The 27,627-nt window shown below is 35.0% G+C and overlaps 1 protein-coding gene across 1 annotated transcript; it reads right to left on the bottom strand.

The window, feature by feature from the left end:
* Positions 1-20,158: 20,158 nt before the first annotated feature.
* LOC124631813 (allantoicase-like) lies at positions 20,159-27,158 on the bottom strand. Its single transcript, XM_047166422.1, has 8 exons — positions 27,054-27,158; positions 26,214-26,412; positions 24,987-25,067; positions 23,063-23,223; positions 22,148-22,304; positions 21,811-21,957; positions 21,344-21,525; positions 20,159-21,033 (listed from the first exon to the last, which is right to left on the bottom strand). Exons 1-8 carry the CDS (start codon positions 27,108-27,110, stop codon positions 20,902-20,904), a joined length of 1,116 nt encoding a protein of 371 aa, XP_047022378.1. The 5' UTR covers positions 27,111-27,158; the 3' UTR covers positions 20,159-20,901.
* Positions 27,159-27,627: the final 469 nt, after the last annotated feature.

Below are 27,627 nucleotides of genomic sequence, written 5' to 3'. Positions count from 1 at the left end.
AAAAATACATTGTCAATGAACAGGCTTTCAATTTTTATGCTCTTTAATTTGCTTTACCTACCTATAAGTTATGGGACATTGAAAAATGCGTTGACTTTCGACCCGCTTAAAGGTTGGTCTACTGATAATATTGACTGTATGTACAAGACAGTAAAAAAGTTGTTAAAATGTTTTTTAATCAACAATATCTCTACTTCCCTACTAATATTATAAATGCGAAAGTAACTCTGTCTGTCTGTCTGTTACGCTTTCACGTCTAAACTACTGAACTGATGTTAATAAAATTTGGTACAGAGATTGAGTTGACCTTGAGAAGCAACAGGATAGTTTTTTTCCCGGACTTTTAGAGTGCTCTTGGAAACGCGATATAACCGAACTCGACGCGGGCAAAACCGCGGTCGGAAGTTGGTAATGTATATATCCCAATTTTGAGAATAAAAAAACTGCATTCTAAATTCAGTCCCAGGTTACGAATTTAATTCATCCACAATCTGAGTCTTACTTTTTATATTCATTTATTCAGTACCAAGGGAATTTCTCCAATACTGACCTACCTTTCTTAAGTTTGTACGTTTTCGCTTGAATTACTTGGTAACTTTGATGCGGGTCTAACGAATTCATGTATAAGCTTGCCTTACAACATTGTAGGGATAATATTTACATGAAAAAAAAAGATGAAGTCAGCTGGTTGAGTTTTTTGGATATTTTAATATTGTCCGACAGCTTACGTCGTACTTGATTTTATTACAAAAACGTCATCTACGTTTAGGTCGGCTTCCAGTCTCACCGCATGCAGCTGAGAACCAGTATTTTACAAGGAGCGACTGCTTATCTGACCTCCTCAACTCAGTTACCCGGGAAAACTAATACTCTCTGGTAAGACTGATTGTCAGACTTACTGGCTTCTGACTAGCCACTGCTAAAGATGTTTAAATGACAGCCGGGTCCTGAAATTCGATAATATACAGCATTTCCGTACCCACAAAAGTGCAAGGATCCACGTGCCTCAACCACGAAGGTCAATAGAAAAAGGTATTATAACTAAGTAACAAAACAAACCGTCCAAGTCTGAGTCGCACTCGCGAATAAAGGGTTCCGTACCGATTTATAAAACGGACAAAAAAATCACGTTTGTTGTATGGGAGCCCCCCCAAAATATTTATTTAATTCTAGTTTTCAGTATTTGTTGTTATAGCGTCAACTAGGACACATCATCTGTGATTTCAGCTCAATAGGGTCCCGTTTTACCCTTTGGACGGAACCCTAAAAATATTCACGCCACTTCCTTTCAAACGCAATTTTCTTTGAATGTGATGTAATTATTCGTGTTTTTGTATATTTTTCTCGGTCATATTTTTTGGGGACCTGTCATCTACTAATGGCAGTGACGATTTTGATATAAGCTCTTTTTGTGTGTATTGTGACGTAATACTTGTTATGTAATGGTACTATTGAGATTGTTTTTTTTTATTTTGGGTTTGGGATTTCTGTTATTGAACTGATAATGTGTATTTTGACATGCTAACATAGGTATAACTTTCTAATAATATACATATTTTACTGTGTTACCATTTCATTAAAGTTGTCTCAAAAGGGCTTCAGCGTGTTGGCTTCGGCCCCACGTTCGCCTCCCAAAAATCCGGGACTCTGTTATGTAGTCCCGAGGTCAGAAAGAGACATACATACTAAATACTAAACTTTGTAGTAGGTACTTACGTATAAAAGTATAAAAAGCCTGGTGACTTTATTTAATTAACGTACAGCAACATCACTTTTCTCTAAATTGACGTTTACATGACCTTTTCATCCTCCTTCTTAACTTGAAAAATGGGAAAAAATCGGCGATCAAACACAATACGATTAAAAAAATACAAAAAAATATTTTAGTGTCTAGTTTTAATAGCAAGGCTACATTATCCCTTTAAAATAATTCTTAATCAAGCATACTTTGTAAAAAATTGTAGTTCAATTTTCAAACTACAAAACTATTTCTAGACAACTTAAACTTTGAAAAGCAATCACTTTAATGATTAGTCTGCAATCTTGCTTTGTGTAAGTGCGTATTTTGAACCAAAGTTCAGCCAATTAACTCTGTCAAGTACCAAGATGTACTTGTGAGTTAGACTTCATAGTTTTGACTAACGAGTAGACTTTAGTCTAAACAGTCATTAACGTGAACTTCTGAATTCACGGTTGGCATAGGTAAAGAAAATGGGGTCTTTGTTTATTTTCATAATAGAGTTGGTGATGAATATTACGATGAAAATCATTCTAAATTTTAAAGTTTTATATTTTTTTTTTTGGTTTACAAAGGAAGCTGTATAAATCACTACATAGTATAGAACAAAGTCGCTTTTTCTGTCCCTCTGTCCCTTTGTACACTTAAGTCTTCGAAACCACGCAATCGATTTTCATACGGTTTTTTTATCAGATAGAGTGTTTCAAGAGGAAGATTTATATGTATAATATTCATTAAATAGTGGAGCATTGCACCCGTGCGAAGCCGGGGCGGATCGCTAGTTACACATAAAATAATGTAATAATAAAATTTCCACTGTTCGTTTCCCTAAGGCTGCCTGCTCACGTAAGATAATCGGCGACCGATGTTTTATGGGAGAAAAATAGAACGTACTTATTGATAGCAATAGTGTAACGCATACGTCCTACAAAACGTCAGAGAATCCTAGTAGGTACGAACAGCCTATTCAAAATTGGCCCAATCGTGTGTCCTACAAAGTTGTTAGATAACTACTAAAACATTACCGAATTTGTGTTCTACACCACAATTTTAAATTCCGAACTCACATGCACCAACCCGTAAACGCTGCGCATAAAAACAAAACATCCACACCCATATAAACACATGCATAATCCTCCGCAGGTCACAAAATAACGAATTTTATTTAAATTCAACACGACGAATACAAAACGAATGGGTGCGGGCGCAATTAGCGAGGACGCAGCATACACAGGGTTAACGTTACTGGGGTTTTTTTCTGATTCCACTCGTAATTCACATTTAGTCGTATTTGATGACACGTTAAAATCACGTACCTACAGGATTTTTTTTTTCGCGACACTCGTTTTCGATTGCGCAAATATGATGACTTTAAAAATTGTGAGTGCCTTTTTAAAAGTATAGTTCTATTTTTTGTGCAAAATAAATACGAGCTTGCTTTGAATGGATTTGGAGTTAACGGTTATTTGGTTACTATCTACATAGTTATTTTTGGTCATATTTGTATTTGTCAGCTTTGCAGCATCCTAAATGATGGTTAAAGGAATTAAACTATACATATATTTTTATTAAAAGTAGGTATAATAATTATTGAGGAAGAGAGGAAAAGAACATCATTCATAGCCAGTTTTCAACTTAAAAACAAATTCCGAACGATCTTTATCATAACAATCTTTTTGACACCAAACCCTTTTCAGCGATTAAAAACAAAGATACGGCTAATTTCCCCACGAGTTATAAAATCTCATTAAAATTTTCGAAAATGACAACGAAAGTGAGAATGGCCTTTTTCCACTTAAAAATAGAATAAATTCACGCGCAGAGGCGAAAGTGTAGCACCGAGGCAATCAATCTTAATTCGCCAGGACAGTCGACTCAAAAGAATATATTTTTACGTTGACTCGTAGGGACGTTTCATTATTTTCATCTTCTCCCTTCGTTATATAAAAAGACAGTATTATTGTTGAGAAAATCGATAGCAAATCTGTCATGTTAAGTCTTTTGTCGTCCGAGTCCGTTATTGTTGTCAAATCTTATGGAGCTGCTGAATCGTCGGCTATTTGTGAACCTGTATAATTCATGTCCATTATTCTTTTAATGGCGACGTATTTGTTTGAATGTTGTCGTTTTATTTTCATTGTTTGCCTTAAATTAAAGTGCACCTTTAATTTATTACAGCAAGTCAAGTTTTTTGAACCCGCTGTATTTTCTAAATCCTTGAGTCCAATTAAACAAACTTAATCAACGAGACCAAAATGAAACATTTATTCAAATTCAGAAAACCACTTCAATAAGCTCATTACAGTAAGTTCATCCACTTAACCTCTGGCCGAAACTAATTCCAAGCGAGTCGTCGCGTCGCCGCCATCTTTGCAAACCATTAACGTGACTGCTGACGTGTTGCATCGAATAATGTATTCGATTATTCGAGTTAGGGACGTAATCGAGGTAATACAGCATTACGAAGCTTCCCTTGTAGTCACGTTCGAAGCTTAACACCAATATTTAGCCATTATAGCTGAACAAACAATATTGTTCCAATGTTTCTTGTTTGAATAATCTAAAGTACTTTGCTCCCTGATAGTGGGACTTAGTGGATTAGCTGATAATACTCGCCGAGATTGGCTTAAATGTTTCACCAAATTAATGGTCGGAGGTTTTACCTGCAGTTTTTTGTTTTAGTGCTTTGTTTAGTTTAAAGTTTTGGGCGTTGTTTTACATTTTAATACAAAACATATTATAATGTTATAAATTAGGTATGTTTTGATAGAAAAAAATCTGTATGATTTGAAAAGTTTTGTGCCTAGTTGTAAAACTACTTGGAACTACTGTAGGTATAGCCTTGGTTAACATACCTATTATTGTAAAAAAATGGCGTAGTTCCTTTATTTATATTATGAGGTACTTACTTATTTTTAACTTAATCAAAATCACGTCCTTCAAATGAGTTCACTTATATTTTCTTAACTTGTAAAAACAGACTATAGTTTAAATACCTAAGTAAAACAACTGATTGTGCTGAGTTACTAAGTACCCTTTTTTATCTCGAAAATAATTTTCTAAAGGAAAAAGGGTACATTAAAATGTCTAATTGGGGATGAAAAAGACAAAAATGATAAAACTCAAGCCCTTAAAAGAGTACTTCAGTATACTTGGATAAAACCATGGAGAACATAATGACTAGTGGAGGTGCCATAATGGAAAATCTCCTAAGAAAGTAGTGTGCCAAAATGCGGGTGTGTCTTCGCTCTTATACACCGTCTTTGGACCCGAGAATTTTTTGTAATACCAACAATCAAAATCAAAAGTCATTTATTCAAAATAGGCTGAAAATAGGCACTTTTTGAACGTCAAATTTACAAAAGAAGGGCCCCAAAACGCCCGCCCATCACCACTTCCTATGTGTATTTGCTGGGAAGAAGAACCTACGAATTTGTCCTAGAAGAAGGCGCCTGACCTACCTACATTATGATACCTCTGCTCATCTTTCCTTAATCCGTAGCTAAAACTTTTTGCCACTTCTGTTAGTCCAGTATTCAATGTTTATATTTGACAAGACAAGAAGATTTATGGGGACATATTTTGAAATTTCTGGAAGTTCCTCTTTTTTTTTGTTTGAAAGAATTACGCTTTCAACTTTCTTTCTTTTTGTCAAACTTGGTTGGTGTTGGAGATTTATGAAGGTGAGTTTTAAGCGTCAGATAATTTTGTAGTAGATCACCTGAGGAGATAATTAATCTTTTTGAAACTTTAATGGTGTTGTTTGCTAATCTATACCAATATTATAAAGAGGAAAACTTTGTTTGTTTGTAATGAATAGGCTCAAAAACTACTGGACAGTTTTTAAAAATTCTTTCACCATTCGAAAGCTACATTATCCACGAGTAACATAGGCTATATTTTATCCCGGTACGGGCAGTAGTTACCACGGGACGCGGGTGAAACCGCGGGAAAACGGCTAGTGATAGTATAAATGGATAACTACATAATAAAAATAAAAATATCAAAATCATAATCAAACATCATATTTTGGACTGATTTTGTTTTGTAGAATAATTTGTAAGGGAAATAAACGATAAAATTACAAAAACTTCTGTATTCACAAAGTATCTGTGAATATGGTAAACAATCCTAGGTATCCATTATGTTTGAAAATAAACAATTTTTATACATTCTACGTTTTTCACAGGAACTCAACATTCGTCATAACTTATAATAGTATCTACTGAAAAAAATATTTTCATAATTGATGCAAAAGATTTTTCGGAATACATTTCGAAAGGTTCACTGTAAAAATAATATTTTTGCAAAAATCATAGATATTCAGGTATTCAGCTGCTGAGTTGGCATGGAACCCGAATCCCATAATTAACACAAATCTCGTAAAAAAAAGCAAACAAAATAAATCAAAATAACCCTTAACGACTGTTGTAACAAAAAAAAATACCTATCCAACACAAATAGGTTTCCCTCGTATTCCAGCGTTTAGTTCATCAAGTTCTTTTCGATTAGAAAACTTTCGACTAAAGGGTGAGTTTAGTGTGCACAGAATTAGTACAACACCGGGCTAACTGTCCAAAGTTCGGTCTTCGCGTTGGTCTATCCAATTACGGACGAATCACTTTACTTATTTCCTGCTTGATGTCTATTAAGTCTGGTTAAGTTAGTGAATAAATCTGTTTAGGAAAAATACCTACGATAGGTATGGGGAGCTTGCTTAGTTATGTCTGGAATCAGTGTGATTAAGACAGGAATAGACTTACTCATGTAGTTTTATGTAAAAGTCAAAATGATATACGTATGAACAACGGTTCTCGTCAACTAACGTTGCCAGTCTGAAGTCAGCTGCTCGATGCCTCCATAAATATATGCTCCATGCTTGCATATATTTTAACAGTTTTCAAGTCACTACGCGAACTTCAGAGTAGTATAATAGTGATTTAAAGAGAGCTGTTATGGTATTACAGATGGTATGCCATGCTTTCGAGTCTGTTTCTATGTTATATCGTGATACTAATACTGTACCTAAAATAAGACCACGATTAGTCTAAATAAATCTTCTACCACCAACAATTAGAACATAAATACCTCACCAAATTTTAATTCCGGAATACATAATACCTTTTACGAGATAAGTAGTACCTGTCTTAAGACGGCGAGAGTCGTATTTATTCAGTAATTCTCCTAGTAACTTCGTAAATGCAGGGATTAAATTGCCCGGGTCGCTTCGCAGGAAAAATGTATGAGGCTGGAAGACAGGGGACCGTTTTCAGGGGACTGAGACCAAGGGAAGCTCAATTAGTGGCAGGGATAATTCCCGACCTCTCGTTTGCGTACTTATTTCGTGATGAGGTGCTTACGAAACAAGAAAAAACGTGGAGCGCGAAAACATGTTGATCTATTTATGATTACCGGGTTTTGGGGACGACATTTTTCGACACCGTTTTTAGACTCCTTTTTAAATGACAATTTTAAATCCTTCATTACGTCACTGGATATATAATAGACAAGTTAAGGAATGTAATCTTAGTCTAAGTCACATAGGTACCAAACATTATAAAGTTGGTTACTGGCACCACCATACACTTACCAATGCAAACGGTTATGGGATCCGAACTGCCAAAGCCAATGCAGGCTATCTACAGCTTCGCAATCAAGGCTATGCCAAACAAAGTACTAGGACGGCATAAAACCGAGGCAGTGATACGTAGAGGCGATCTTAGAGCCGATGTTTGGGTAACCGGCGTTCCATTGGGCGCGGTGCCAGGTCGCTTCGAGCCGCTCGTCACACCGAAGTTCGCTGGAAAACGTTTGTATAGTGATTAGCAAGTTTTGTGTGGATTTGTAGGATTGAAGTTGCTTTTAGAATTTGTGAGCTTACTAAGTTGCGGGTTTTCAATTAAATTGTTGGGTTAGATGTTTTAATACTTGAAGAGAAAGCTTCAAATTCTTAGTTCATATCGCAAACAATCTCTCTTTGACGACTTGATGACTTTATTGAAGTAATCTGAAATCATCACCTAATTTGACTAATGCAGCAATCAAAATTAACATTAAATCCATAAAAAAAACAACAACAAAAGGCTACACTGATCGTTTTAAATATTAAAAACATTCGACAGCCAACAAAAAAGTTTTCCCTCAACCTCAATATTTCACTCCATAATTCTTAACAACGAAACTTTCTTAAACAGTACTCAGACGAATGGTTTATCTTAAATATACATCCCATAATCACTTTAGCTCCTTATAAAATGAGGTTCACTTAGGGCAATAATCCTTATTTATATTACTGCAAAAGTAGCTTTGTATCTTTGGCTATTAGTGCAAAACGCCTGCACCAACTGAGATGAAATTTGGAATACAGACGGATATTCTCCTGGACTCAGTCATAGGTTACTTTTTACATATATCAGTTTACGAAGCAAAGTAAGTTCATAGGAACATGACTGAAACAGTAGGGAAAAACTCATCATCATCATCAGCCTATCGCAGTCCACTGCTGGACATAGGCCTCTCCAAGTGCACGCCACTGAGATCGATTTTTGGCTTCTCGCATCCAGCTCCTGCCAGCCGTCTTGCGCAAGTCATCACTCCATCGTGCCTGAGGACGTCCTACACTACGTTTGCCGAGGCGTGGTCTCCACTCTAGATCTCGTTTACCCCAACGGTTATCGGTTCTTCGGCTAATATGGCCAGCCCACTGCCACTTCAGCTTGCTGATTCGGTGGGCTATGTCGATGACCTTGGTTCTCTGACGGATTACCTCATTTCTGATGCGATCCCTCAGAGAAATGCCGAGCGTAGCCCTTTCCATAGCCTGCTGAGCGACTTTAAACTTGTGAACCAGCCGAAAAAACCGAGCTTGCAGCTTGAGCTTTCCGAGCTTGGGAAAAACTACTTAGTCTATACTAATATCATAAAGACAAAACATTTATTTCTTTGTTTTTTTGTATAAAGGCTCCGAAACTTTTGAACCGATTTGAAAAATTATTTCACTGCTGGGAAACTACACTCTTCCCGAGTAACATAGGCTATATTTTATCTAGGTAAAAGCAGTAGGTCTCAAAGGAAGCAGGCGAAACCGCGTGAAAAGGCTAGTATTCAATACTTACAGTACGGTGTAAATATGACCTGTAATTTATCTTTATGAAGACTGTAATTCTAAGCGGGATTTGAACTGAGATTTTGTGACACGATTACTATACAGGTACACGTATTTAGTTTATGTTCAGTAATTTCTGAAGGAGGCTTTTAATGAAAAAGTTTGAATGATTTTGGCGACATATTGGCTGATATTTTGCCAATATGTGTATAGTATATGAGATTGAGTATGATTGGGAAGGATTGGTTACGTGCCAGGGAACCAACTTCATCATAAAAACGAGGAGTTCCTCAAGAAAGAACCAAATAAGTCGCACACATCAAAAGTAAAGATTTGCTTAACTTAGTAACGGTCGTTCACAATATTCTGTCTACATATCTGTTGGTTTTCTTACTTAAATATAGAGGTTTGACATAGCTTGTACGGCGCTAATGTCAAAATTCCAACTCTAGTAAGCAATAGGTAAAACCAGTAGATAGAATATAGGAAACAGTCGGTAGTCGATGGCTATCAATCAATGTAACTCTACATACAAACTTACAAACCTTTTACCACATTTTATATGTCAAGAAAACTATAAAATAATGTGGAATTGAGAAGAATAAATATGATTTTGGCAGAAGAAATGAAATGTAATATTTATTGCGATACAAATATTTTCATGGAAATCATATTCCTTGTGATGAAACATTTTCGAAGAATCTGTGGGCTATGTAAATTATTAATATTTGTAAGGTAAGGAATAAAATCATTATTTCATTTCCAAATATTATATTTCTTATGCCTTGGATATTTACACGCCGATTCACAAAGTGTGGCCGTCAGGAAATCTGTATTTTCGTCGGAGATTTATATTTTTTATGTGGACATTATTTAGTGGAAACTGTTTGGGCAGACGTCATATTGGACGTCCTGCTGCACCATGGCCTGACGTGGATTTGTAGAACGTGGCGGGCAGTGGATGGATGCAAGCCTCCCAAGACCGGAATGGTTGACGCTCATTGGGAGAGGCCTACGTTCAGCAGTGGAAGGAAGGAAGAATATTGGCAGATATGATGATGATGAGGATATTTTTATTCAATACATAAACATGGATCAATATAAGTGCTAAGATGCTCTGTTGACGGTACTGCACAGCTTTCCCGACTTTATTAATTTAAGTTTATCAATACAAAATCAAAAATACCCAGGGGGTCGGGTACCACCGACAATAAAACCTGTGAGAGACTTTATCCGACCGAATCTTGTGTTGATTATTATCTCGACGATATGCGAAATCAGTAAACGATGAATAAACCATTTGGAAGTATGTATACTTTTCTCCACTATCAATTATATAAATAATCACTTTACAGACGTAGGTATTTACCCAATCCTAGTCAACAATTAAACTGATTTGAATAGCTACGGCCACAATGGACCGTCTAATGCATTGTCCTTGTTAAAGCAGTTATGTCTATACAATATAATGTGTTAATAGACTGTAAATTATATTGGAAGCCTCGTAAATGTCTGGGAATATAAGCAAAAGTAATCGTTAACATAAACGTTACCTGAATCGATATTGAAACTGATAGATCATTGATTTTTGGTAGCCAACCCCGACATAATTGGTAAGGCTTGGGACATAATGATAATTGATTTTTGTTCATTGTAATTGCAGGTCCAATGCATGGTGTTATAAAACTATCACTAGAGCGGGATGGTGAACCCTTGCGATATTTATTCGTTTATTTTATAATTGTTTTCTTATATAAATGTGGGAACAACCTGATAGTTTTTTACTAACCCATTTCACCTTAATTTGAACTCACTCCAAGTAGAAGCATATTAAGCTTGGTTTGAAGGTTAAAAGCTAAGCAAGATTAAGTTCCATGTAACTCGTATCTCTGCTATAGGCAATATATGCTAGTAAGCTTTTCATGACAAACAAAACACATTTTACTGCATTATTTCTGCCAAAAAGACATCCACTGTTGTACAGTCAGCACCAAAAGTCGATGAACAGAATCAACATGACAAAACACCTGTTCACAATAAAATGCCATAAGTTATAGTCGCAACTAGGAAACAAAATAGACTGTACACCAGAAACTTACAAAAGTCGTTAAACACGAGTATTTCAAAAGTATCTGTGCACTAGTATTCCTAAAGTCGCTGTACACCATCAATCCAAATGTCGCTGAACATCATTGTATCAAAAGTTACTAAACAGCAGTAAATACAAAATTAGGTCAACAAAGTATATTTTTAATGTTGCCGTGTGTTAATGTACTTTTGACGCTTATGTTGTTCAGCTACTTTTGGGACAGTACTTGCTTGACCTTAATAATGTATGTTAACACGTTAGTATCTATTTCAATAATTTTAATAATTATTTTGGAAATACACTCTTTTGCAAAAAAAGCGGGCATCTTAGTTTTAAGGACTTTACGTGTATTTCAAAGGGTTTTAATGATTGTAGTATGTTTCTAGCATCAAAAGGGTTAGCCAAGCATGCGTGAGAGTGTATTCTAAATTTGAGTTTTGTACAATTGCTAAGAAATTGGTTAAACCTTGTTTTGGACTAATTGCTGGCAGAAAGTTCGTCGGTGTTTTGAAAAGTTTTTGAAGTGATTTTCAGAAAACTGATAATGCAGTCTTAATTAATGTACCTTTTTGTTAGATCAAAACATTTTTGAAAAACTATGCGTATTTGATAAAATTTTCACCTGCTCTAAATGGGCTATACTGATGATTGATGGCAATGTTAAGAGTTTCGGTATTTTAGTGTAAAGCGTTCTTCTGTTTAGGTATTATACCCACGTGTTTTAAAATATCGCTTTTTCATAATTAAACACTATTTAGAGGAGTATCAGTACATTGGGCTGCGACAAAACCAATTTAAAGTAAGCAGTGCCGATCGCAACTCGTCTCCTATCATACTTTGACATTAAAAAATACCAAATTTTTTGATAAATGTTAAAATTAACCACATGAAAAATGATGAGGAGGGTTTAAGCTATCTAAAAAGTCTAATTATTGCCGCGTTGAAGCTCTCTATAACTCCATAGGTATCGGGTTACTAAACGATGATTTCGCTGAAAGGGAGTCAAGAATTCAAAGGTATTGACCAAACGTATGTTTCTTAAGAAATGAACAGATAGCCAATTATTGTTATGATTTAAGCAGGAAAGTGCTGTAGATGCTAGGAAATCTCGGTGCAGGCAAGTTTATTTAATAAAATGTCAGTGGGATGAAAACACGCTATTTAAACGCTCAGACTCATAGATCTTCGGAGGTCTACGGAGTTTCCCAAGAGACGAGGTTGTTTGAAAATCAGTGATTACGAGACCTTAAGACCTCGTGCTCACAGTCTATGCGCTATTTTTTGTATTTTGTAGAATTTCAAGATTTTTAAAAATGTTAAAGTCCGAAAGGAGACGAGTTGTGATCGGCACTGCTTACTTTAAATTGGTTTTGTCGCAGCCCAATGTACTGATACTCCTCTAAATAGTGTTTAATTATGAAAAAGCGATATTTTAAAACACGTGGGTATAATACCTAAACAGAAGAACGCTTTACACTAAAATACCGAAACTCTTAACATTGCCATCAATCATCAGTATAGCCCATTTAGAGCACGTGAAAATTTTATCAAATACGCATAGTTTTTCAAAAATGTTTTGATCTAACAAAAAGGTACATTAATTAAGACTGCATTATCAGTTTTCTGAAAATCACTTCAAAAACTTTTCAAAACACCGACGAACTTTTTGCCAGCAATTAGTCCAAAACAAGGTTTAACCAATTTCTTAGCAATTGTACAAAACTCAAATTTAGAATACACTCTCACGCATGCTTGGCTAACCCTTTTGATGCTAGAAACATACTACAATCATTAAAACCCTTTGAAATACACGTAAAGTCCTTAAAACTAAGATGCCCGCTTTTTTTGCAAAAGAGTGTATTTCCAAAATAATTATTAAAATTATTGAAATAGATACTAACGTGTTAACATACATTATTAAGGTCAAGCAAGTACTGTCCCAAAAGTAGCTGAACAACATAAGCGTCAAAAGTACATTAACACACGGCAACATTAAAAATATACTTTGTTGACCTAATTTTGTATTTACTGCTGTTTAGTGACTTTTGATACAATGATGTTCAGCGACATTTGGATTGATGGTGTACAGCGACTTTAGGAATACTAGTGCACAGATACTTTTGAAATACTCGTGTTTAACGACTTTTGTAAGTTTCTGGTGTACAGTCTATTTTGTTTCCTAGTTGCGACTATAACTTATGGCATTTTATTGTGAACAGGTGTTTTGTCATGTTGATTATGTTCATCGACTTTTGGTGCTGACTGTACATAGGCCTCCACAAAGTTCACCACTTCATGCGGTTTTCAGCGTTATTTAATTTAAATATTTTTCATTAAAATATACACCATAAAATAATACAAACCACAAAGCAAGTTCCATTTACACGCCATATTTATCAGCTTAAACCAAAACAAAGGACAAAGAATTTAAATAAAAGTCGATGTCCAAAGAATTTCTCTAATAGAATAAAGTCTGCTATCAACGATCCGTGTTTTCGAATGCCGTACCTTCGGGACGAGACTTAGAACAGCTTACCAACTGGAACCGCCATTAGAACAAATCTTTGTTTGAATAATTGCGCAACAATCGAGCTGGGGAAGAGGCAGTGCGACAAAAAGTGCAGCTCTAACACATATGTATGACAAAATTGACACAAGCGTCTACCCTAAGCTTGCAGTAAAATAAATTTTTACTTAATATTTATACTTATAATAGAATATAGAATATATATTAATACGTATAAAAAGTTTTTATTATTAGCAAAACAATCAGTCTTTACATAGTGTAAAAACATCATCCTCATCATCCTCCGAGCCTTTTCCCAAACTATGTTGGGGTCGGCTTCCAGTCTAACCGGATTCAGCTGAGTACCAGTGCTTTACAAGAAGCGACTGCCTATCTGACCTCCTCAACCCAGTTACCCGGGCAACCCGATACCCCTTGGTTAGACTGGTGTCAGACTTACTGGCTTCTGACTACCCGTAACGACTGCCAAGGATGTTCAATGACAGCCGGGACCTACAGTTTAACGTGCCATCCGAAACACAGTCATTGGTGTCTAAGATATACTTAGAAAGTACATACAAACTTAGAAAAGTTGCATTGGTACTTGCCTGACCTGGAATCGAACCCGCGCCCTCATACTCGAGAGGTTGGTTCTTTGCCCACTAGGCCACCACGACTTTTACATAGTGAAAAGTCATTTAACGAAATAAAATCTTGTACATAGCAATTTTTTAAGGCACATAACTAATGTTCTTAATTTTTTTTTAATTATCATCTTTTGACTAATATATTCTTACTTTCTAATAAAATAGGAAACAAAGAAACGTAATCTAAGGAAAACTAAACAATAATCATACTAATACAAAAAATCACAACCCCTCAATATTACTGTCGGGCGCTAAAGTAAAAAATAATTATTTTGGTTGTCATGGTAAACAATAAGTAATTGCTACTGAATGAGGCTTACAAATAGTTTTTTTGCATGATCTACAAACAATAGTGCTCTTTTGATCCTTAGACCTTGGACAAATAGAGCACCTCCGCTTCATTTTTGGAGCACTAGGACCAGCTTCATCTGAACTAGGCAAAGGCTCTTCTTTGTAGAATATTCTCTTGCAGCGCGTCTCGTATATCTTCACTTTCAGAGGCACTAATATCCTGTAGGATTTGTGCGATGGCGTCTTCTGATATTTGGCGACTCATTTTTGCAGTTTTCAACAGTAATTCTGAAAAAACAACAAATTGAAAAATTGGCAAAGTGAAAAAAGTTACACGTATAATCACGGGTGGGGTCCACAGGTATCCCCGCACGAGTAAAAAATGTACTTACCTTAGCGGCAACGCCACGTACGTCCACCCGTCGAGAGCGTCGGCGGCGCAACGAGATTAGCCAAAATGGTGCGATCGTAGCTTGTCAATTTGAAAAAATTCAGTTAAAATAGAGCGCGTGGGGTCTGCTTAGACCCCGCCCGTGTTAAAGGTTAAAATCTAAATATTATAATAATTTTTCATCGAGAAACTCTTTAATATCATAGTATGCTCTGTACTAAAAATAATTTGAGCCGACGTTTCAGAGCTTCGGTATTGAGTTCTCTCCAGCTCTTAGGCAATTTGTTGTAAATGATAGGTGCCATACAAAATATACTTTTGCGCATTACGCGGATGAAGACAGAGTTTGCTATTATAAAAATATACAGGGTTACTGGTAAGTAGACCGCATCCTTTCAGGAGGTGATAGTATAGGTCAATACGGACAAATTTGACCCTGGGATACACTGGGCAAAAGTTAACCCGTTTCAAGATAATCGAATTTCAAGATCAGTCGTCTAGGTACACGTATAACTTTTCATTATTAGTTAAAAGTCTCATTTTTGTGGATTTTTGTTTGTTTTTGGATAGAAGATGAATCATTTCATAATAACAAACCATAAAACTGTACAAATCTCAGAGGAAATTATAGCGAACAGAAATTACTTTTTTAGTAGATATTTTCTCAAAAATATTACTTTTCATTTTTTTGTGCAGAATACTTAAAAAACATCTACATTTATATGGCTATCCAAAAAGCCACAAAACACACAAAAATCCGCAAAAACGAGACTTTTAACTAGTAATAAAAATGTATACGTGTACCTAGACGACTTGTAAAGAAAAGATCTTAAAATTCGATTATCTTGAAACGGGTTAACTTTTGCCCAGTGTATCCCAGGGTCAAATTTGTCCGTATTGACCTATACTATCACCTCCTGAAAGGATGCGGTCTACTTACCAGTAACCCTGTATATTTCTGTTACGAACTCTAAGCTTGTAGTCCTTGCAAAAAATAATTTTGGATTCCGAACTTCACGCAGTCTTATGTGAGTGGCGCTTTCATGCCTTGGCAGAAGATAAGGCATGACAGTGGCATATCCACTTGGTTCAATTATCTCAGGGACGAATGGACGCGGAAAAATATTCCAAAGAAAATACGTAGCCATGGCGTACGTACTAGAGGAAAAACAAGGTTTGAGCTCAAAAGCTTTACGTGGTAAATATTTACTTTGGTGCAATATCCGTCGGTGAACAGAAATGTTGCGCTTAGTCAGGCTTATAACTAGATCTAATTGGTCAATACTGGATTTTACTGGTAATAATCAGGAGGAATACAAAGCCATGGTAGTTTTTTGTTTGTCTGGTTTTATTTTGAGTACAAATACCACAGCACAATAGCGGTTTATTTTACTGAAAATTGGTTAAAAGAAAATTACTTGAAAATTATAATAAACAGCATTGGTAGTGTTGCTATTAATATTTTACCAGGGGATTTAAAACACATTTCCGAAAGTTATATTTTCCCAGAAGATGAGAATGTCCTTATACCTATATTATTAATTCGAACTGATGTAAAAGGGACGTAATGCGATCTTCCTCAAATTCAATTTCAAGAATTTGATGAATATTTTGATGTAAATTTTATAGCGAAACTAGATTTTTCCTGTCATAGAGATTACAGCAATATACCTCTACTTTACGGTCTATCCCAATATAATATCCATCTGTTGATTTAATTACTAGAGATGGAAATTAGACACCATACAAGTTATATAAAATTACTATATCTAGTGAGCAAAACCACACATAGAATACGTAGTGTTAATGGCCGTAAGACATCAAAATAACATAATATAGTCTACTTTACCGTGTCCGTAAATTGCGTCGTAATCTGAGGAACGTAAATGTCGGTCCTGCGCCTGATCTCTCTCCGGTCGTGTCGGATTGCCGTCCCATCGGGCTATGGGCTGAAGGAATAGTGAGTGCACCTGTGTCTGCGCGAATACTTGTGTACTATAATATGTCCTGCGCAGTTGGCTAATCTCCTTACATGAGAACAGCCGCCGTAGCCGATAATTGGCTAGGAGGACATCATCACACCCAAAAATAATACAAAAACAGAGCAATCACAAAGAAAAAAAAAAAACAATTTAAAAAAAACTTAGATACACAAGGCAGTTTATTGACAAACCGTCGTCAAGGTATCATGGAAGCCAATTTATAAGGAATATTCAGTGCAAATAGCAGTGACACGGGTCTGACACGGGATCAGAAGTGGCAATTATACAGGTATGTCAGAACATGTCACAGCTGGTAGGTAAGTGAAGATGTTTCTGAATATGGTATGTTTCTTTAGTTGGTACTTGAAGGTCAGTATACTTTTATGTGGGGGTGAGTAAATTATTCAGTGGTTGGGAAGTCTAGTATTTGTTGGTAGTTGGGTTCAAGACAATGTGGGGGCCCAGTGGAATTCTGGTTAAAACGGTTTAAAGGAATTTTAATTGGCAAAAGATACTCATTTTCAGTAGGTACCCTATCATTCGATCTTCTTTAAATTACAACAATTGTAACATGTCTCAAAAAAAAAAGAAACTTTTAAATGACATTAATCACAGAGTTCACATCTCTACCACAATTAGACTATCTAATTGTGGTGGAGATGTGAACTCTCCCAATTTTAGGCTGCTTGCATCCATTTACCTCAACATATACTACATTGCCCAATTTACATTACAAGTCCACAAAATACCTTAAAAAATAACTACGGTTAAATTGCTACAACAGGAACTAACGGAAATATTTACAAACATACCTATACATATACTTATATAAATTAATATCACAGTCCACGACTCGAGGCCAGTCCATCGAGTCTCCATCCTTATCAGTCACCACTATATACCGGTTACCAGCAGATGATCTAGAACTTCGTATCAGTACCTACACGTGTTGACATATTAACGGGTTATCGGGGGAACGTTGCACACCTATAATGTCATTTTTGTGTAAATGGTTTGTAGGAAGAACTTGTGGCTCAGTCAAAGCTGTGCGCATAGATCTTAGGGTCGGTCCGCGGATGGGTGACGGTTCTTCCGTGATCTCGTGCCTCGGCTATCATTTGAACATCTTTGACAGTCGTTACGGGTAGTAGAAGTCAGTCTGACAACCAGTCTTACCAAGGAATATGTCGATTATGTATGTATGTATTTGGATATATATGTGAGGGGTTGCCCTGGTAACTGGGTTGAGGATGTCAGATAGACAATCGCTCCATGTAAAACACTATATAGTACCAAATATAAATTCACACATCACACACACAGGTCGTATAAAATAGTATGTTAAATATGTAATCGATCACCGATTCTGATGTATTATCGAATTGAAGTAATTTCAGTCGAATTACTATACACTTTCATTGGAAAATATCACTAAAGTCTGATGAAATACAATACGTGACGATCTTTATTATTGGTTGAGACAGTTGTGAGAAATAAAATATTATAATATATTTCATTTTATTATGCTTATCAATATAATAAGACATTTCTTTATCAAATTGCTTCTGAGCATTAGTCTAAGCATGACTAACTTTACTTTCATGAAATTTTGTAGTAGGTACATCTTTGCACCTTTCAATGTTAGTGACCCTTAAATATCTTTAAATAAGTTCATAATATTTGTCTCAAAAAACATAAAAACAATGACCCTGTTGAAATACGAGTTATTTCATTTAAAACATTAGGGTAAACTCCTCAGTTGTCGGCCGTTGTACTCTCAAGTTAATGAATGATAATTAGCTCTTTGATCGGATCGGGTTTCAAGAGTAATTGGTATTAGTCTGTAATAAAATTCACGAAAGTATAGGTTTTCTAATGAGTGTTCACGTTAAAATTATTGGTCTTAATCCAGACCTGTGGTTGTGTATATGAGCCATTTATTTATTTGGTTTTTAAAGCCTTAATAATGTAAATAATTCGATTAAGAGATAAAGTATTTAAATTCTTACGAAAAAATTGTAAATGCTTTTCTGTATTGACCTTGAGAGCCTTCTCTAGTATTTGTTTTACCAAGAAAGTGAAAGACTACAAAGTCTTCTAAGAAAAATTGTAATAGAGAGAAATACTGAAAAAAAAAGTATTATGCTGAAGTGAACATTTTCCTGTAAAGATGTCAAATATGTCTTTTGTCTTAGAATTCGGGGGAAACCGATTCGAGAAAATTTCGATTATTAGAACTCTCTTGAAGTAGTAAGCAAATAAACAGCAATTAAATCGAGATAGCAGTAGTAATTTTTTTTGCCCCATACTGTACCTACTCTTCTATCTATCTAACTAAATCGATCCCTAACACAATTGACCTCTCGATTTTTTCACACTCGAATAGTACATCCATATCGATGCTTTTACCGATTCTTTCACCCTCCGATGCATCCTACTTTCCGTGACCTTCGTGGATCGTATAAAGGTTAATTACCCGTTCCCCCATGCATTAACAAAATGGCTGCTAGATGATAACACTAGTGCGCTGAAAGTTTATTCGTGTGCTTTTATTGAGTGTATTACGTTGACATCATTTTTTTGTCGTTGGGTAAGTATGTGTTATTTTTGGGTGAAGGGGGTATTTATTTACTGTTTAATGGAGCAAGTGTAGTCTTACTTTTTCTCTTTATGTTTTACAAATGTTTATTAAAATAGGTGTATTCATAGTATTAAGTTTTATGATGGTTTGAACTGTACTGAACAAGGCTACAATAATGTTTAAAATATAAAGAATGGATGAATTTATCAAAATGTCACCTACATTTCTTTAAGTAGACTTAAGATATAAGAACTTTTTAAGAATACTTTTACTTTACCTATCAATTACTTTAAAGGAGGCGGGCATTGTACAGAAAAATGCGCGCAAAAATATGTATATGCAAAATTAACACCATCATCTTAACAAACAAGGCTTTAGGGTATAGCAAAACGATCCTACAAGCTACAGAACCCTCCCAAACTTTGTTCGACTTACGGATTCACGTGTGATACAAAGTTTCAGGCCGGATATTGTCGCGGAGATTGCAGAACTCTGCTTAAAAGCCCACGAGGGATTGTCGAGGATATTTTGTTATTTTAAACGCCTCTCAAATATATTGCCGTTTTATAGTGCCAATATAAAGTTAGGGCTCAGCTTACATACATTCGATCTTCATGAAATTGTTCGTGGAATATTGCGATTTGGATGTTTGTGTGTCGTTTGTTTTTCTGTGTTTTACTGTGTTTTTATCTTTTTATTTTGTCACCTGTGGTGTCTCCATAAGATAAGTTAGTGGTAATTAAACTCATTTCAAAATATTAATATTTCATAATGTTCAATATTATGATGGAATCAATACGAGCTGTAAAGGATAGAGAAAAACACATGTTAAAATTAAATATTATTTTATTAGTAATACTTAAAAACAACATATTGAATATTTGAAAGATAAAGCTATTATTCGTGTTCCTAATATAATATTTGGGTATACATTAAAACTTTTACCTCAAGGTCACTACTCATATAATATTCATGAGGAGGAGTATCTAATATTGATTTCACTAAGTTTCTTTCAAAGTTATCAATAGCTTAGTTATTTATGTTACTTATACTAAATTTATTTTAAGTAATACAAGATTTAACATTCATACAGAAATCTTTGGTACTAGTATCTACGTTGATATATTTAAAGGTAGAATCTTCAACTCACTATAATTTACAAAGTATGAATTTCCATTTCACAAAGCATTTCCTTGATTTACATAATTTAACATTTTACTAAGTTCTACAACACAGGAACTTTAAACCTAATAATACAGGACGGCAAAATAAAACATGATCAAGCAACTCTTATGGCAGCGCAGAAAATGCATCTACAATCCATTTTTAAGCAGCTTAACAAAATTACTGAAGAAGAATATAGGTAGCTTATAGTGCGGAATAATATATGAGACTATTACAACAATTTGCTGGCTCACTGAGCTCTAACAGTGATATTACGGAGCGCATAGGTGCATCATATACCGAACACCGAGCACGACTGTACCCTACAATTTCAACTTCCCAGTACAGTCGCAGTCAAATTTCTTTGTCAGCCATCAGAGTTGCTTTATGGAGCATGTTTTAATTCCTCAAACAATTTGTGAGTCGACATATCCTAGCGCCCTAATTCTGCTGAAACCGCCGTCTGGCGCCATCGTTACTCTAATGTGTGTGATGATACCCGAATCACAGTCGAACCAGTGCTCATTATGGGCTGATAGCTGTAATTGAAAATGGAGGCTTTAATAAATTGGATTTTGTAAGCTCAGTCGTCGGTTTTATTTACTCGTGCTAAGGGTGATTTATTAAATCTTTCTGGGATTATTTTAGGGTTGGAAAAGTGATTTAAATTTTAATCTGTGATAAATTGTGACTAAACTCATATTTCTAAACTAGTAATGATGACGTTTTTGCTCGTGATAGATATCACTATCCAAAATTATGGAGATGAGAGAAAAATATAAAGCTTAAAAAACAAACGAGAGAAAAAAATCAGTGTATTCTTTAATTATAATCAAGAAAGTTTCTTACCTTACTAGGCTTCAAAATATTACACCAGTTGGCATCTGTCTCCGGGTACCAATCGGCGAATCCTAAATACGCCCCCTCAATCTTCACGGAGTCAGGATAATTGCCTTTAAAGTGGTTGGTGTCCACACAAATTTGCTTAATGTTTCCTGGGAAGCCCAATTTGAAGACCGCCCATTCTTGCCCTTCAAGAAAATAATGCCAGTTAGCTGAGTTTGAAATAAACGAGACAAGATTCCCTGAATAGGGTCCAAAATATAGATCCCATTGTCTGACGAAACCAAAATTTGATTTACATTTCTCAGTTTGCATCTAATTAAATGTCATGACAACAATAGAAATAGTTGAAACGTTTGATAATATTCTAATTCAAATTTAGAAATTCACGCTATTTGCGTTTGATATGTGAAGTATTTGTTCGTGTTCTATGAATTTTATTAGTTCATTGAAATCGATGATTTTCTATTTACCTGTGCTTTTCATCGTTCCATCATCATTAGCTTCAATAACGTTCGGTCTGTCTAGTCTCCTGGCAGTTTCCCAACCATCCGACATGCATTTGCCTTTTGAGGGCTTTATTACATTTCTAGGATGTCCGTAATGTGCGTTTGAAAACCCTGTTAACAAAGACGAACATAATTAGGACTACGTCAAAGTTCTGTTCTAAAATTAATGTTACAACGGAATCGTTGTCTATCAGAATAATGTATTGCTCGTGTAGCGGAAGCCTCTATAAAATTAATTTGATATCCTTGCAAGCAGGTTACTACGCTGCACATACAAGTCTTCCAATATTGTTATCCTTACCTTGGCAAGCGGCGCCATTCAGTAAAGACACTAGGTCTATAATTTGATTTCTTGGAGGCCGCTCTGGTTTCGCTTCTCCGAATACCCTCAGGCGAGCAATTCCTCCGTCAGGATAAATGTTCACGCGAATGTGAGTCCAGGCATCGTCGCTCAGGACCTAAAATAAAAATATCTTAAGTGTGGTTCCATGTTTTAATTTCCACGAATATATTCCTGGATTTTAAAATTTCACTCTAGTGTGCCATAAATTAGTGCTAGTGGCGAGGATGTCGCGAATTTGTTTCAAACTTTCTATTTGAAATTATGGGTCTATTTCGGGTGTTGAAGTTTTATTTTTGTGATGTTAAGTCATTCATATTTTTGCACTCAATTTTAACTTTATTACAAAGTTAATAGTCTCTATCAGAGATGAGACGTACGTTAAAAAAGTTCTTTCTTATTTATTTTTATCTATATTCTTCTTTCAGAGTGCTACAATAGTGTGACGATAGATGAGATTTATTTATAAAGTTTTTACACTTCGAACCATCTATCTTATTTCAGAAACCCAATCGAGACGAAGTGAGATTTAAGAAAACTTGCAATTTTAAAATATTGCAATATTTATAGAGGATTCGTATGAATTGTTATTTGGTTTAAAAGACTCAATCATATTTGCCGTGTGTGATAGCATCTAGATAAAATTGCGCCCAATTTCCAAAGATAAACAAAGTAATAAAATGTACACTATATTTGATAGACAAATATTTTCTTGCTTCCATCTAATATGAAAACAGAAGATAAACCAAATAACTGTCAAAAATTACATTTTGCATTATTTATTGGTTCAGATGTTAATCTTGGAGTACATGTTTAAAACTTCAGATTATTTTCTTAAACCTTAAAATCAGTAACATTAGGTATCTTCAAAATTACCTTCTGAAAATTGAGCCTGGTCTCCACATAGCCTGGCCTCAGAGCTGTTACGGGCACTAACTCATCCCATTTGTCAGACTTAAGTCTTTCGATATGTTTCAAGTCGAATTTGTTGCAAGCCGTGCCCATTTTCGATACTCTTGTTGGAATGGATTCCTCCTCTGAAACAACAAAAATATTATTGTTATTGCACTTCGTTTGATTGGCTGGTTCTAAAACCTGGGTGGATTGCCCTACTTTCTTAATTATTTTTCATTTAATGTAACAAAGGGTTTATTTATCACCGTTAAACCTCAAAAATAATTGTGACAACAAGTATGTATGATTCTTGAGAAAAATTAATATCTATCTAAGTTTGGCGATAGCATGAACGCAATTACTATTTTTGTTATAAAAACATTTTTTTTAGCTCCGATTGTCATTTTAACTTTTTTTAATAACACTCTCATTTTTGGTAGACTTTAGACCACGTTCCATACATAAAATAACCTAGGTAATAAAAACGTAAACTCCTTGGCACGGCTACTCATACAGTCCTCCGGGCATCATAAGATACGCCTAGCCATTATTATAGTAGGGTAATGTCCAGCCCACTGCAAAAACTTTATGTCCCCGAAGATAGTGGTAAGAGACTGTTTTGAATTAAAACTAAAACAACCTGGACACCGTTAAGTTAAAGAGGATTAAATACTTTTTAAAAAATACCAAGTTTTTTTAAAGATCTCATTATTGCTCGACGTTCAATAATATATTATTGAACGTCGAGCAATAATGAATAGTCTGTGTTATAGTCAAAAACTATAGTTTTTTAGACCAGCTTAAACCGATGGTTTCCTTAGGTAAGTTGCACTATGTTGTAAGACTGTGTCCTTGTAGAAATAATGCTAAATATAAGAAGTAAGAAAAGTTTAAAAAATCACAAAAAGTCTGTTGTTAAAGTAACGATCCTCAAAACCCACACACTAGAAACAAAAATCCGACATCCTTTCTATGATTGATTAGGACCGAAGATAAAGAATCTTCTAACTGTCTGGCAAAAATAACGAGTGTCTGGTAAATAGCCCTGGCAAATTGCCAGGCCACGCCTCATTGGGCTAGAACTAAGTGCTTTGTGAGTTCTAAGTTCTAGAATTCTAGTGGTGAAGCTTGAACTGAGAACTTTTTGTAAAAGGAACATTTGTTGATGGTCATTTGTTTTAAGGTGACACGTTGTGGTGCATTTTTTTGTTGTAAAATATAATAGTGAGGTGTAGGTTTTGTGTTCCAAGGTCAATGGCCTCTGTAATGGTTCAATGGCTTCTGAATATTTTTTTTTTATATTTTATACTGAGTACTTAACAAAAGCCATTATGTTTCCTTAAGATTTTACTATTTACATTTAGTTTTCCTTTTTCACAAATAAAATAAATTTATCACAAATTAATTAAATCATGCTTGACATCTTCATAAGTATTTTTCCGGGTCAAGACTATCGTAGGAAGGAAAACTTTGAAAATTATTTGCTTACTTCATAATTAATTTAAATTATCATAAATGACTTTACTGTTGGAATTCAGTTCCATTTTTACTCAATTGCTTCAGAAAGAAGGTTCTATTTTTTATTGGATTACGAGTAGCTATATGAGATGACTAGTTACAAAATGCTTACTATCACTCTTTGCATTTGCATTTCCTACTAGTATCTACATATTTTGCTTTTTGCCAAACCTGTCACAATCAGTTTCATTTAACTGCTTGTATACCACTAAATTTAAATAAAACAATAGAAAATCTCGTATTACGCTCTAATATACAACGGGTTAAAGAAATACTAAATGGGCATCTCTGCGCAAAACAATATTTTTGAACATAATCTATAATATTCTTAAACTTTCGAGAGGATGTTAAAATAAAAACTCTTCATAGTTAAAAATAGAACACTAACCTTCAGGGGTCAAGCACGCCGCTTGTATCGAATACTTCGGCGCATAGTTCCCCGTGAAGAATGCCGTGTCAACCAATAAACCTGAAACAAGACGTAAAAATGTTCACAAACCCTGCTTTATACGGTCCATTGATAAACAAGAATAGATCTTTAATATGATCGAATTATTTACTGTTATGGGTAATTTTTTGTTACGTAATATTATTTTTATCAAGCCAAATATTCTAAACCGGAAAACTCTGGATGATGGTCGCCTCCAACAGGTATCTGTGGAGATCTAAGGGGAGGCCTATGTTCAGCAGTGGAAGTCAATGGCTGAGATGATGATGATGATGAATATTCTAAATAGTTAAATTGTTTAGTAAATAGCAACATTTAGAGTACGCGCACTCAGCAAACTTTTAGTCGGCCAATAGTTGGTTTGAGCTCATAAATCACTATGAAGATATATATGGAAGTACACACTTAACAACGATCAGGTATTTTTCCGGTAACAGATCGAGACTAAAAACTAATTGAATTCAGCGATGAGGAGAATTTTTCGATGCCCTTCATTAGTTTTGAGTTTCTTTTTTATGTTTTTATACGTTTAATGGATATTAGGGGAAAAAATTGAATTCAAGAATTTCCCAAAAAATAAATTCAACCACCGGGGCAACAACCGGCCGACTGTTTCGTCTGTAGTATGCGCGTAGGCTAACCCTGCTCATCACGGTCCATTGATAAACAAGAATAGATTCTCTGTCTCTGCCTTATAACCTCGTGTAGACGAGGTTGTAGACTACAAGATAACATTGTGAACGAATTATTTACTTTTATAGGTCAATTTTTGTTACACAATATTCTTTTTATCAAATAAACAATAGTGCCTAAATGTTTTCAATAATTTTTATTGTTTAACGTCTATTTGTGTAAAGTGATTAGTAAATAGCAACACTTTAATGCTTAATTGTAAAATAATTAGATGATGATCCACAATATAATAAAATAATGTAAAGTCGTAGACATTCAATTAGATACATATTTGAATTCTGTCAGATCAGGCTATGCGCTTGAAGAAATAGGGAGCGCACTTGTCTGACAAATGTCTCCACAAATGCACTATAATATGCCGTGCACAGCTGGCTATATAATCTTCTTGCATGAAAACAGCCGCCATGATTATTATTTGCTTTTGCAACTGACCAAAATATTTTGCACCAAGTATAACACCAAAAAAATACACACCTCGAATAACACACTTAGTAGCCAGCTTCAAGATACACCAATCGTGTCCCGCAATCCTTTTCCTTCTAGTCTCCCAGCCATCCATCCACTTGCCATAATCCGTATACTTGTCTTCTATGAAGATGGGCTCCGTATCAGCTATCATGTTCTCACAAGTCGCGAAGAAATCATCAGTGGCGAAGACCACTCCTCCACCAGCCTGGGAAGGAACGTAAGAAACTGGTAAAAACTGGGCATGGCGATGATTTGGTACAATATTGTTGAGATTTCGATCCACACTTTAGGAAGAGATATTTTGAAAGATTTTGTTTTTTTGAAATTAAAATGGCTTTTATGTCGTGCTTGTATAACACTCATTTTCAATTCTGAAACCTTAGATTTGGTGGGAATGTTTAGGCAGAGCATAATTATAATAATGTGATTTGTATAACCATTTTGATTCAACTTTTAGCAGATCTAAGTATTTGATGATGTGTTACATTTTCTAACACGCTCTGGTGCTATCTTTCACCTTTTAATCGCAAAGAGAAAGGTCGAATTATAGGCTGCAGCGCAAAGATAAGCTAATTAGTGAGTCATTAGAAAAAAGAGTCTTTGGCGTTATGATATGTCTTCTAAAAGCAGTTCAGTAAGAAAGATGTGAAAATACTAATACTTTTTTGCTTAACTAGACTGAATTTTTTGATTTTTCTTTTTTGTAACTTAAACAGTTTAATTTAGTATCTATATTTTAGGCCGGGACAATACCACTACTTTTGTGCAGGACTTTTTTCCTGCCTCCTCAAAATTTTGTATTTTTGATAAATTAACATAAATACAATTAACGGAGATTAAACTTACCCCTAAACTAGCTAACTCGCTAAGTTCAGCAAACGCCGGAACAATAGTCTCGATCATCTTCACGTTATCACAAACGAGCTACTTAACTCAAGCTCAAACACAAACTGATAACAAATGGTCTTGCACTCTGGTATATATACTCTTTTGTATATAAATAAACAGTACATACCTATTTGTATGTTTATTTATAACTATACGTCTGTAATTGTGTCTATAGTTTTTGTTGGGGCGCGTAAATTGAAGCGCTAAAAAAGTATTCGAATTTAGAATTGTGTGTTCCATATTTAAATCTGATAGTGCCGCCATTTTGAACTTATAACTGTCTATATGGAAAGTTTTAGAACTTTCCAAAATAGTCGATTGTAGATTTTTGCTACAGAAAACTTTACTAAAACAATTTAATTTCTAGATAATATGAGAAGCATAGGTTTATTGCAGTAAAGATCGCAGGAACAGACCTTAGTCAGTTTGATAACGGTAAAGTTCCACATTATAATCGTAGGAAAATTCTGTAATTGTTTGCTTACCATTTGTCCAGCAAGACACTTAAGCAGTCATTGTACCCACGAGTCAC

This window comes from Helicoverpa zea, chromosome 7 (assembly GCF_022581195.2).
Source record: "Helicoverpa zea isolate HzStark_Cry1AcR chromosome 7, ilHelZeax1.1, whole genome shotgun sequence".
NCBI lineage: Eukaryota > Metazoa > Arthropoda > Insecta > Lepidoptera > Noctuidae > Helicoverpa > Helicoverpa zea.
This window is presented reverse-complemented; position numbering and strand designations above follow the sequence as displayed.

Bases quoted from the DNA above. Each gene is read 5' to 3' on its own strand.
- LOC124631813 (XM_047166422.1), bottom strand. From the start codon at position 27,110: ATGATCGAGACTATTGTTCCGGCGTTTGCTGAACTTAGCGAGTTAGCT. The intron at 23,224-24,986 runs GTTAGTGTTCTA...TTGTTGTTTCAG, and splicing joins GGCGTGCTTGACCCCTGAAG to AGGAGGAATCCATTCCAACA. The intron at 21,958-22,147 runs GTAAGGATAACA...CTTTGTTAACAG, and splicing joins GAATGGCGCCGCTTGCCAAG to GGTTTTCAAACGCACATTAC.